We start from the raw sequence: 13,296 nt of genomic DNA, 5'->3' as shown, positions 1-13,296 counted from the left end.
ATGGATAGAGAAAGTTCACATCCCTTTAATCCCAGCATTTGGGAGGCAGAGGCAGGCAGATCTCTGTGAGTTCAAGGCCAGCCTCGTCTACAGAGTGAGATCCAGGAAAGCCAAAGATACACAGAGAAACCCTTTCTCAAAAAAGCAAAAATTAAAAATAAAAATGAAAGAAATAGAGGGGAGAAAAATCACATAAAGATGAAAAATACATAAAGAATGTGGATATTGTATGTTACTGTGTTGTCTTTGAATTGCTTGACTGCTAAGGAGCAACAGCTACTAAAAGACATTTTATTATAAATGCTGCTGGATTAATCCAACCTATATATTTTGAAAATGCCTTAACTCTAAAATTTAAGTCAAAAGATATGCTACTTTGGAGATGAGGTTTTGTTTTTATTTCCACAGGAAATGAGAGGCTGTGGATTCATTCTGGGTTAAGAAAAATAAGGTTTGATCAAGGAAGACTCCCCTAAAAAATTTCCAGTGGGAACAGATGACCCAGATGATCCAACATTTCAGCGGACCTCTGTTGCAGTTTTCTCTGAGTTCTACATCCAGAACAGCGTCAAGACTGCTGGCTGAGATGATCCAGTCTCACAGAATACTCCCTCCAGACAGGACTTGACCATAATCCTAAATTTTCTTTGGGTCCCCATAAGATTACCAGCACCCCAATCAGCAGAAAGTAGCCTAGAAACTATGCCCACATTCCCAAAAAGTGGATTGTGGATGTTTGTCTTTGTTTAGCATGTTGGTTACAAATTGTTATGGATAAAGGACAGAAAAAAATCTAAACAAAAGAGATTAGATTCAAGGTTTTTGTTTTTAAAAGAAAAAAAGGGGAACTGCTAGAGGATAATGCTGGGTAGCTACACAGATGATAAAAGCAGCTCTTTATAGCTGGTAAGATGGCTTAGTGGGCAAAGGCACCTGCTGTCAAGAGCCTGATAACCTGAGTTTGATGTCCATGATCTACTTGTCATTTTGCCATCCAAAGTAGGTTTAAGGACTTGGGAAATATCAGCAATGGTTGATAATCAAAAGAGGAAAATTGAAAAAAACAAATGAAACAGAAAACACCTAAGCACACTGATGGCGAAGAGCAGCACTGGCTGCCCAGTAGAATGTAACAGGAAGAACAACGAACTGTGCCTACACTGAGCATGTCTGTGGACATCCCCGGTTTAGGCCTGGTGAGAGAGCTCAAGAACTCAGTACATTTGCAGCCAAGTCTGGAAACCTGGTTCTATCCCTGGAACCCAATAATAGATAGAGAATGAACAGACTCCTGAGAGTTGTCCTTTGAACTTCACAAGCATGCCACTGTGCACAAGCTCACACACACACACACACACACACACACACACACACTAAATGAAACATGTTTAATATGTATTTTAAAAATTGACATTTTACTTAGTGGATGGTGGAATATACAAAATGTCACCAAAGGGTAACCAAGTCAAATTCAAATATGCAAAATTTCAAAGAAAATCCAGTTTCTTTAAAAAGGACATAGCAAAGGAGATAAGAGAGAATATAAAAGATATACAAACCTCTCCTTGAGGCCAAAGAGTTGGATCAGAGTTTAAGAACACTTGCTAAAGTTCAGATTCTAGCACTCATATAACAAGCCAAGTGTCCCACAAATGCCTGTAACTCTAATTGCTCTTCTTGACTCCAAGTGCTCACAATTGTATGCACTCAAATATACACACATGCATACACTCATACACATATATATACAGTCTTTTAATGAAATCAATCATTATAAAATAAAGGCATTCAATGCTAATAACAAATACAGCAATGAAAAAAACACATAAAAATAATGGAAAATAATATATTCCAACTAAAAGGGATACATGGACCTTGTTTGGATCCTGATCTAACCAAGAAAACTTAAATATCTGAAACAGCCTGACACTATTGCATATTGTGTGCTAATAGAATATCATTGTTATTTTTTCCACTGTATCTCTTTAGAAAGTAGCTCCTTCATTGGGGGTACTAAGCTAGAGGAGTAAACTCCCCAAAGCTTGAGGACAACACTGAAAGGCCTGAGAGTTATTAATTTGCACCTTGGTACTTCAGTTTCTACATCTATGAGAAGTGATGATGCACTGATAAGCGGGTCTCGGCTACCCAAGCACTTCCCAAGAAAGATGCATGTATCTAGCAGGTCTTCCAGTAGAAACAATTCCACTATGCAAAGCAAGGATCCTATAGACCTCCTCACCTGTTGCGTCTGAGCCTGCTGCTGCTGCTGCTGCTGCTGCTGTTGCTGCTGCTGCTGGTAAAAGGTGCCTGTTGGCTGCTGTGGTGCTGCCTGCTGCTGTGGCTGCTGCTGCTGCTGTTGCTGCTGCTTGAGGAGGAGCTGCTGCTGGTGCTGGGGAGTGGCCTGGGCCTGGGTAGGCAGACCTTGGGTCTGGGTAGAAGATGTCTGCTGTGGGGTAGATGGAGCCTGTGACTGCTTGGGCTGAGATTGTTGAAGAGGTTGACTAGGTGTGGGTTGGGCTTTAGGTTGGGGAACACTGGCAAGAAGGCCAGGTTGACTGCTGGGTCCTGCAATGAAAACAAACTCCATGTAAGGGCTCAAAACTCTACCAAACAAAAATGGCTTCCTGATTTGCCACCTAAGAAATAGTAGGCACAGGGACATTGTCCCAAGCTTTGTCTGTTTTTCACCATTATGCCATTTGTGATATTCTATTTGAAATAGGTTTCCATTTTTTCCAAATCATGTGCTTTCAGTATTTCAAACCCAGGTGGAATTATAAGATTCAACACTTGTCTCCTTAGAGGGGTTTCCCTTACCCATCATCCCATTTAGTCAACTAGTTCTGTAGTCAGCACCCTTAGTCTCCTTTATATACACACAACTGACCATTGCCACTAAACGTAGTCTTTGTACCAGCTTGCATACCCACAGCAAAAGCATTCTTTGATATTTCATGAATAGCTTTCACAACTAGCATCGGGATGCCTGAATGTATATAGATGGCCACCAAATTATCAGAAATTGTTCCTGGTAAAGGATGTGATAGTTGTGCTCTGTGACTTGTTATTTTGGATCAATCCCCATTTGTTTGAAACAAAGCTCACTTCTCTTATTATAACAGAATACTAGAACAGAGGATTATAAATACTCTAATAAATGTAGCATAAATGAAATGCTATTCTTCTATAGTTATCAAAAAAGAAGTAAGCTTTGTTTCTTTAAAGGAGGGAGAAATATATAAAACAAAGAAATAGAATGGGGTAGATGGAACAAAGGACCAATAAGAAAATAAATGCAGGCTTCAGAGGTCTTGGAGATCCACCCGAGTACAGAAAGAAGTTCCTCATTTTGCAGTCACTGAATATACACATTCACTGATAACTCGGCCCATGATTCTTTAGGTTGTTGCCTTCTAATACTACCATCAAGAAGCACTGACCTGCAGCCTGAGGTAGGGGCTGAACAGTGGCCCTTTTACGAGGAGTCAGGGCTGGCTGAATGGGAAGGATTCCTGGGTTTGGCTGAGTCTGCCCAGCCTTAGGCCTCTGGCGGGGTGCAATTGAAGTCTCTGTGGTGGGAATGGGATCTGTCAGTCTAGAAAAGGAAAAACAACATTGCTGTTAAAATGTGGGAAAACAGAGAGGATAGACAGAACACATGTTATTTTACCCTCAACATTCCTTCAAACCATTCAGATTTGCTTAATCAACATGTCCCTAAATGTCAACTCACCTACAAAGGCAAATACATAAAATAACATCTTAACTCTTATCAGCAACCTTAAAGCCAAGAAAGCACAGAATGATACATTTCAAACTCTGAAAATAAATAATTACCAACCAAAATTACCATACTCAGCAAAGCAATTTCTAAAAACCAGTAGAAATTCAAAGACATGAGGGGAGGTGTGTATGAGCTGTGAGGGACACCTGAAGGTCAGAAAACAACTTTGAGTGTTGATTCTCCCATTCCACCAAGTGTGACACAGGGTTTTCTTGTACAGTACTGAATACATCAGGCTAGCTGGTCTGTCAACTCAGCTCCCTGTAATTCTCCTATGTCTGCCTTTCATCTCCTGGTAGGGACATGTCAGGATTACAGACACATGACCTACTACATCCAGCTTTTACATGGGTTCTGCCAAGTACATTACCTAGAAGGCCAAATCCCCATTCCCGAATAGGGATATTTTAAGACAAGCACAAACTAAAGGAGCTCATGACCATCAACCCAGCTAGACATCGCACAGTTTACAATCATGACCTGCCTGCATGTTACGCTTGTATAAGAGTGACACAAACACCGTAGAAATAAACAACTACTCTCTGATGACACTTAAGGCTCACTCCACAAGACAGAAACTATGCCTGACAGGAGACCAGAACTTGAGACTAGATAGGCCATGGGCCTAGGAGAAAACCAAATACTATTGTTCTGCTAAAGGAACACAGCAATAAAATGACTGCTGCCGACATCTATATATCAGTGTCTTGCTCAGCCATCATCAGAGAAGCTTCCTCTTGCTGCAGTAGATGGGAAATAACAGAGACCCACAACTGGACACTATGCAGAGAGTCAGAAAATTTACAACATTCAGTCCTAAACAGGATGTCTTCATCAAATCCCTCCCCTCAGGGCTCAGGAGCCAGACAGAAAAGGAAGGAAAAAGATCATAAGAGTCAAAGGGGATGAAGGGCACCAAGGAAATGTGTCTTTAAACAAAACAGGTCTGATGAGCATAGGAACTAGCAAAAACTACAGCAACAAACACAGGGTCAAGATAGATGGAGTTCTAGCACTGAGATGGGAAAGTGGACAGGCTGTCCCATCCCTTACCAAGAAGCTAACTCCAATTGACAACCACTTACAAAGGAAAAATTAGGTTTCTCCAATAAAGTCTCACTGGATATACAAACCACACTTAAGGGTAGGTACCAAGGCCCAGAAGATAACCAACACAAAATACACTCAATGGTGTTTTTCTACATTTTTTTGTGTCATATTGCTTTCTTTGGCATAATTTTTAATCTTACTGGTCTTTGCTTGTACATTAATTATGGTTCCCAATTTTGTGTTTTTATGGGTTTGGAGTTTTTTTGTGTGTGTGCATCTATATATATATATATATATATATATATATATATATATATATATGCGTTTCTTGTGCTTCCTTGTTTCCCCCCCCCCCTTTTTTTTATCATTTTTCCTTTTATTTATTTGTTTTGGGGTTTTTGTTGTTTTTTGTTGTTTGTTTGTTTTGTTTTGTTTTGCGATAGGGTTTCTCTGTGTCCTTGGCTGTCCTGAAAGACTGGTCTCAAACTCACAGCAATCCTCCTGCCTCCTAAGTGTTGGGATTAAAGGTGTGTACCACCACCGCTGACTGACTGACTCTCTCCCTCTCTTTGGCTGGGATTTTTTTTTTTCTAAAGAAAGAAAGAAAAGGAAGGTGTAGAGTTGGATGGGTAGGGAGGTGAAGAGAATCTGGGAGATGGGGGAGGGATCCGGTGACCAGAATATAATGTACAAATTTCCAATACAAAAAATAATTGAACTCTTTCACCAAACACAGAATTTCCAGAATATACTCTGGGAAATGGTTGGGGCAGAGATTTTTGACACAGAGAACTTAAACTTGGTTAAAACTTGCTGTCATAAGGGCTCTCTAGGGACTGGAGAGAAGGCTCCATAGTTACGAGTGTTTGCTACTCTTCCACACGACCTGAGTTCAGCACCTACATGGAGTAACTCACAATAGTCCATAATTCCAACTCCAGGGGATCTTATGACTTCTTCTGACCTTTGTGGGCACCTGTACTCACATGGACATAACACAACACAGACATAAACAAAAATAAATCTTTTTAAAAGGAGGGGCATCTCCCTACAGTGAAAAGCATGCAGATGAACAAACATAGTAAGACAAATGGAAGAAATAAGCAAATAGTCCAAAATAAAGAGTTTAAAATTGGGGAGAGTGACAGGAACACCATTTTTCAAATATGCAGACTCTTTTCTTTTCCACAGCAATAAATTTTCAGTTGGACACAGAGTTGCACAGGACCACATAGCACAGCCTCTTTTGCAACTTGAAATGGCCAAGCTCTGCCTGTACACAGAATAGAGCAGATGAGGGCTGGAGAGATGGCTCAGAGGTTAAGAGCACTGACTGCTCTTCCAGAGGTCCTGAGTTCAATTCCCAGCAACCACATGGTGACTTACAACCATCTATAATGAGACCTGGTGCCCCCTTCTGGCTTGCAGGCACACGTGGAAGGAATGCTATACACATAATATAATAAATAAATTTAAAAAAAACAAACAAACAAAAAAAAAGAATAGAGCAGATGACTATCTGGCACTTTCTAGAAACCTTAAGGAATAATAATAGTCTCTGACTATTTCTTGATTTTGTAGCTTTGAATACGGATGCTGCCACGTTAACCCATGAGGTCATGGTTATGTAATAAGGTGGCAAAGTGATAAACCTGGGACCCTAGAGCTTCATGGAGCAGAACTACCAAACTTGCTGTGGTAGTCTGGTTAAGATGTCCCCATAGTCTCAGACATTTGAATACTTGGTTTCCAGTGGTCATGCTATTTACAGAGGAAGTATGTCACTGGGGTAGGTATTGAGAGCTTAGGGCCTTGCTTTCCTTGCAGTTGCTTTCTGCTTCATGCTTGCAGTAAAAGGTGTGAGAGCCCAGCATCTTGTTCCAGCCACTATGCCTGCTGCTTGCTGCCATTCTCCCTTTGGAACCATAAGCCTGAATAAAATACTTTCTTCTGTAAACTGGTTTGGTCATGGCTCAATGAATAAAAGCACATAAAGTTTTTGCAGAGGCCCTGAGAGTTCAATTCTCAGGATTCATGTTAGGTGGCTCACAACTCCTGTAACTCCAGTTCCAGGAGATCCACTATCTTCTCACCTCTAGGTGCACCTACACTCATAAGCATATAAATCCGCTTACCCATGTACATTTACACTTAAATAAATAATCAAATAAATATTTAAAAACTACATATTGTTATTCAGAGTCTTTGTTTACACAGTATGTTACTAGCATTCCTTTGCCATTGGAAGAACAATAGGAAAAGGAGGGGCAGAGAACCTCCTAGTCACCCTCAGAATTGTTCATTTGGAATCCATGTAAATGTGTCTGGCAGACGCTGACCTGTGACTGGTGTGAAAACCAATATAAAAATCCAGTCCAATATAGCATGAAACCTTCTTTCCCAAATAGACTGCTCTCAGGCCCTAAATCCTAAGGGTTGTGGGATGTTAGTCGAAGATGTTAAATTTGTTTGTGCCATGGGACATTTGTTTAATGATGCAAAGATGTGTTGAATTCCTTTATGCTGCATTTGTTTAACTCTGTGAAGCTGTGTTACTTTGACTTCTAAAACACCTTATTAGTCTAATAAAGAGCTGAACGACAAATAGCAAGGCAGGAGAAAGGATAGATGGGACTGACAGACAGAAAATAAATAAATAGAAATCTGGGAAAGGAAGATCGAGGAGCAAAAAAAAAAAGAAGGGGCCAGCAGCCACACAGCCGGATACAAAAGTAAAAAGGAAAGAAAAGATACACAGAAATAGAGAAAGGTAAAAGCTCAGAGGCAAAAGATAGACAAGAAGGAAAGCTGGCTAGCAGCAAGCCAAGCTAAGGTCGGGCATTCATAAGTAAGAATAAGATTCTATGTATAATTATTTGGGAGCTGGGCGGCAGGTCCCCCAAAGAGCCCAAAGAGTAAAAACTACCAACTACACCCAAGTGCAGGTACTCCAATAGGAAGGAATGCTTCCGCTAGCTGACTCTGGGATGAGGACTTCAGCCATCCCTCCTGAAACGGTATAGTGGTCTGGGTTATATCTACCCACTTCACCGTCCCAAACTCTCCTGGCTTGCGTGGTTATCTTCCTTTATTTGCTTAGCCTTTTCTTGACAAATGCTCTGGAAAACCCTGAGTGACTCCATCCAGTGAGATTAGCTAATACCTAGAAAGATCGTCTGCTGTTCATGGACTTTCATTTCAACTGCACTTTCCTAATACGACTGGAGCCAAAGAAAGGAATGTGTCAGACTAGGGGGTAAACATGGCTAATCAGAAACAGATTAAGATAATTCTCTACCAGCAACCCTTAAATTCTGGCATTGTCTCATCCCAGAAAGCCCCTGTATCTACTGCCATGCAATGGACACATCTGTGAGGTTATTGATTCCTTTCAAATGTAGATCTTAGTATTTTATTATATCCTTCTTGGCATTCCCAAAGAACAGTTTCTGCCGAGCGAGATTCCTTTCCTGATCTGGGTAGCCTCTAGTCATAGCCACACAGAATGGCAGCAACAACCACCTCCATTGCAGCTTGCACCAAGCTCCTGAAGGCATTTCTTACCTGGCCTTTGGCTGGGTCTTTTTTACAGCTGCCTCACTGGCTTTCACTGGTTCAGGAAGTTTTACAGGAATGGGAGAGTTCTAAAAAGTTGAAAGAAAAAAAAAAAGCATATGGATTTCTTTATAAATAATAAGCATTCCGAGGGCAGGTATAATGGCTAGTGATGGTAATCCCAAGACTTGGGAGGCTGAGGCAGGATCATGAAATCAAAGTCAGTCTGGGCTACACAGTAGAATCCTATTTTAAAACCTAAAATAAAAATAAACGCTCCAGACAAGGAACAAGCAGTCTGAGTGGGGTTAATGGAAATAGCATTTAGGGTCTCCTAATATGGCTTCCAGGACCAAAACAGGGATTTCCCATCTCCCTGTGAGAGGAAAGGGAAGGTAGACAAATGCATGAGATGCATCAAGGAAGCAAAATGCCAGTGAAGAGAGAAAGAGCAGCAAGGTGAACAGAGCCTTGCCTCAGGAAGACAAGGCAACTGATCACTCTGGGGACATACAACTGACATGCTGCTCTCAGAGAACTGTGGTCACTCTGCTCAGCTCAGTCCCCAGGCAACTGGGGAAGGAGTTGTTAATGTTCAGTGTAGTCGTCTCGGTTTCATAATTAAACTCCATGGGAAAATTGGATTCTCTTTATAGTAACTGATTTGCTTGAATGTCCTATTATGGGTAAAGAAAGGGACATTAATATTCATTGAATCCAGAGATTAACACCCATAATGACTCAAAAACAACAATTTGATGATGTTTATTTCCTTTAAATAGCACCATCTTCATGAGCTCATGGCAGCTGTGGTTATATGCACAAGACCTATCCAAGATCAAGTTAATCAAAATTCTAGGGACCCATGAGGCCTCACTACATCTTGTTGAGGAGTTGAGCAGTTGATGCCTGTTGAGGGAGAAACATTTGTCTTTGGAGATGTAACAACAGTAGGTAGCCAGAGCTCAGGTGGACAGTCCCACATCTGTTCAGTAGGGGAAAAAAAAAAAGCAAAGAAAGAAAAGGAAATGACATGGATTTTGGAGGGGGATGGGTTAGAGAGGATCCTAGGGGTGTGAGAGGGAGGAACTAGGATGGATCTGATCAAGTATGGTGTAAACATGTATGAAATTCTCAAAGAACAAATAAAAACATCCTTAAAAATTGTAAATCCTTTTAAAAAGCACCATTCACATACCTGTACATTTGGAATTGGGCATTCTTTCTTGAGCAGTTTAAATGAGAAGTAGGAAACCTGGTAAATATCCGGCCTTTTGTCAGGGTCTGGTTCCAACATATACCCTAAGACAAACATACATGAACTTATTCCATAATATCTTAACAGTTATTGTATCACTGAACTTTTAGGTAACTGAACTTTTGTACTATTAAAGTTGGGTTGTGTTTTAAGTTTCAATTCTCTTAAAAGTCAGACAGTTCAATTAGCCCTTTTCATAGAAAGGGAAACAAGAAAACTATTTGAGCTATAGCAAAGCTACTTGAGGTTCATATTCTGTGCCTGGAATGTCAGAGGCTCACACTCTTGACATAAAAATTAACAGCTTCATATTCTAAGACTTAGAATGTACCATAGACTTGCATATGGTTTCCTAGCTCATTTCCTCTGTTAAGAAAATGACTGTTGCCGGGCGGTGGTGGCGCACGCCTTTAATCCCAGCACTTGGGAGGCAGAGGCAGGCGGATCTTTGTGAGTTCGAGACCAGCCTGGTCTACAAAAGCTAGTTCCAGGACAGGCTCCAAAACCACAGAGAAACCCTGTCTCGAAAAACCAAAAAAAAAAAAATAAAAAACAAACTCATGAATTTACTTACTACTCTTGTTGGAGATATAAGTTAGTTTTTAGTTTGAAAAAAATTAACAAGTTAACATACTAAGCTCTATAGATTGTCTATTTCCAGGACTTTCAAGTGTCTCTGACACAGGAGAAATCTTTGAGAAGATACAGGCACATGTGTAAATACATGCAAAATGAGTCAAGACAGTTTACTATATGAGGCACTAAGTTCAGAAAAGATCTGTGAGGTTGAGGCCTCAAATGGCTGTGCCAAAGAGACAGAATGAAAATTAGTCATGGAAGAACAAAGAAAACATCAGTCCAGGTGAGAAGAAAAATGTCTGGGTGGGACAGAAAAATAATATAAAGGACCCTAAACACCATGCTTAGACTCAGGACCTAATTGTGGAACCATTAGCAAGCCACTCAAGTTTACTGAATGGGACATGAAAAGGTGATATCTTCTAGGAATAATCCATGATAGAGATGTACTGGAAGAATGAAGAGAAAGTAGAGAAGCTGGGGCAATGTACCAGGTCATGATCTACCATAGTCTGTGCATTCTTTTTTTTTTTTTTTTTTTTGGTTTTTCGAGACCAGGTTTCACTGTAGCTTTGGAGCCTGTCCTGGAACTAGCTCTCATAGACCAGGCTGGTCTGAACTCACAGAGATCCACCTGCCTCTGCCTCCTGACTGCTGGGATTAAAGGTGTGCACCACCACTGCCCAGCTGAGTCTGTACATTCTTTAGTGAAAACGAGGGGAATCAAGACAAGTCATTAAAGAGAATCAATACAGCTTGGGTCAGCTCCTTCCTTCTTTCTTGCTCTTTCAGACCCAAAGAAAATCATCTATGTTATCGATCCAGGTGTGGATGGCAATACCACCAAAAGAAAGTGAACAAAAGGCAGTATGGGGAAAGGAATTGGGGAGGCGACAAGGTGCTTAATTTGAGGCCTACAAGTTTAGAATCTTCAAATAGTTTGCACACTAAATAGGGTCTAGAAAAGGGGTCAGTACTGCAGTCATTCATAAAGAGCTGTTTTTCCAACATGAATTCACTGTTACAGATAATAGAAAGGAAAAGTAGAAAAGAAAAAAAAAAGCTGGCTCTTCTCTCCCATTTCCTTCCACACCTGCAGTCCTGGGACAGACACACTGCTTTGACTCTGCAAACAACCTGACAGTCCTCAAGGTTCACATTCCTATCCTACAAACACCCCATCTTTCTGCTCATTGACAACTGAAGCAATGGAAAGGGTGGTTGTGGAACCTCCAGAATTATGAACTTCAGGAAATTATCCTGTTTCCTCTTGTGGGTAATAGGGACAATGACTCTTAAAACCTACAGGTTATGCCAAGTGAATACCTTTAATCCCAGAAACTCAGGAGGCAGGAGGCAGGCAAATCTCTGTGAGTTTGAGGCCAAGTCTGGTCTACATAGTAAGTTCCAGGACAGTCAGAGCTACATAATGAGACACTATCTCAAATTAAACAAACAAATGAATGAATAAATGCAGGTCTACCAAACCTACAGGTTTTGAGAATTAGGTGAGGTATAAGTAGGTCTTAACACAGGTCAAGGTTCTACCTCACTTGTCTGTCTCTCAAACTGGATAGCTCAGGATTTATGGTCTATGATGCATTTTTAATCTTGACTGCTAAATGTCTTGACCAGCATTTTTAAAAATGACTTTTTTTTTTTAATCTGTTTTGCCAGGCCTGGTGGTGCATGCCTTTAATCCCAGCACTTGGGAGGCAGAGGCAGGCAGATCTCAGTGAGTTCGAGGCTGGCCTGGTCTACAAAGTGAGCTCCAGGACAGCCAGAGATGCTACACAGAGAAACCCTGTCTTGAAAAACAAAACAAAACAAAAACAAGAAAGAAAGAAAGAAAGAAAGAATAAAATCTGTTTCTTAGCATTTTAGTACAGGTTCTGGGTACAAAGATTACTTTTCTGCCATCTGGTTAATGGATGTTAGTACATATGCTGTCTACGATAACACAAAGAAATGAAAATCTTCAGAATTTTAAACAAAACACTCAATTTAGATGCTTGTTGTAAAATCCAGTGATAACCTAAATAAGAGGAAAAACCTGGCTCCATGGAGTTATATGGTCTTAATTACACATTCATTGCAGTACCGCAATCATGCTCACTTGAGCTGCTTCCAGCTTTGCAAAGATGAAATTCTTATCCCTTGATGTAAGTCAGCTGGACTCTGAGCTCTCCCATAGACTGCAGCAGAACACAGCAGCATCATGCTGATCAGAACAAAACTGTCATTCCCATTTGTGTGGCTGGCTCATCACGAAGCAGAGTTTAGTTTTCCAGCAAAAAGACCAACTTCTCTAAGTGAACACTGCCATGTTATCACTGTCCCCAACAGCATCAAATGATTTTTTTATTATGGCACTCAAGCTTGTTCCCACAAGTTAACCTCTTTATCCTCCAACCCACTCCTGGGGATTAGAAATACAAACATGAAACTGGAAACCTGAAATACTTACTAATAAGGCAGTGCATGTCTTGAGAATATCGAGAGTTATCGGGAATTGTGAAGCTTCCATCACAAATTGCCACCTGGCTCTCCCCAAATGGCAAAGTGAAGTAGCATAATTTATACAACAAACAACCAAGAGCCTAAAAAATAAGAAAGCAGATTGCAACTCATGGTTTATTTGCTGTAAAGCCAGTTACCTGCTCAGAGAAACCCGTAGCAGCCACATTTCCCAGCAGAAACAAACCCCACATAATGTCATTACCTATGCAATACTTGAATTTAGAACCCGGAGTGACAATCTAGCATCCAAGTTATACTTTTTATCTATGATTAGAAAAGACTATTTCATCTGGTTTATTCTTTAGAAGTATACCACACAAATTAAAAGCACTGGAACAACATGCAAGCAGGGTTTTGTTTTTGGTTCTTGTTCTTGTTTATTTATTTTTACCCCACTTTCCAAAATGCAATGTCTGTCCCCTCAAATCAAGATCAGCATCAAGGAGGCTGAAGTGATGGCTCAGTGGATAAGAGCACTGGCTGCTCTTCCAGAAGACCCAAATTCCATATCCACCACCTACATGGTGGCTCACAACTATCTGTAACA

The 13,296-nt window shown here is 40.6% G+C and overlaps 1 protein-coding gene across 3 annotated transcripts in view; it reads right to left on the bottom strand.

The window, feature by feature from the left end:
* Aak1 (AP2 associated kinase 1) overlaps positions 1–13,296 on the bottom strand; it is a 156,353-nt gene that overhangs the window by 47,432 nt on the left and 95,625 nt on the right. For all 3 annotated transcript variants that reach the window (XM_041633336.1, XM_041633355.1, XM_041633345.1), the window contains exons 8-12: positions 12,697–12,829; positions 9,591–9,694; positions 8,402–8,481; positions 3,444–3,598; positions 2,243–2,568 (exon numbers count right to left, since the gene is read on the bottom strand). In XM_041633336.1, coding sequence (XP_041489270.1) covers positions 2,243–2,568; positions 3,444–3,598; positions 8,402–8,481; positions 9,591–9,694; positions 12,697–12,829 — 798 coding nt within the window. The remainder of the gene's footprint in view (positions 1–2,242; positions 2,569–3,443; positions 3,599–8,401; positions 8,482–9,590; positions 9,695–12,696; positions 12,830–13,296) is intronic.

Source organism: Microtus oregoni, unplaced genomic scaffold (genome assembly GCF_018167655.1).
Source record: "Microtus oregoni isolate MIOR12 unplaced genomic scaffold, Mior012 000002F_ref0000024, whole genome shotgun sequence".
In the NCBI taxonomy this organism is placed as follows: domain Eukaryota; kingdom Metazoa; phylum Chordata; class Mammalia; order Rodentia; family Cricetidae; genus Microtus; species Microtus oregoni.
This window is presented reverse-complemented; position numbering and strand designations above follow the sequence as displayed.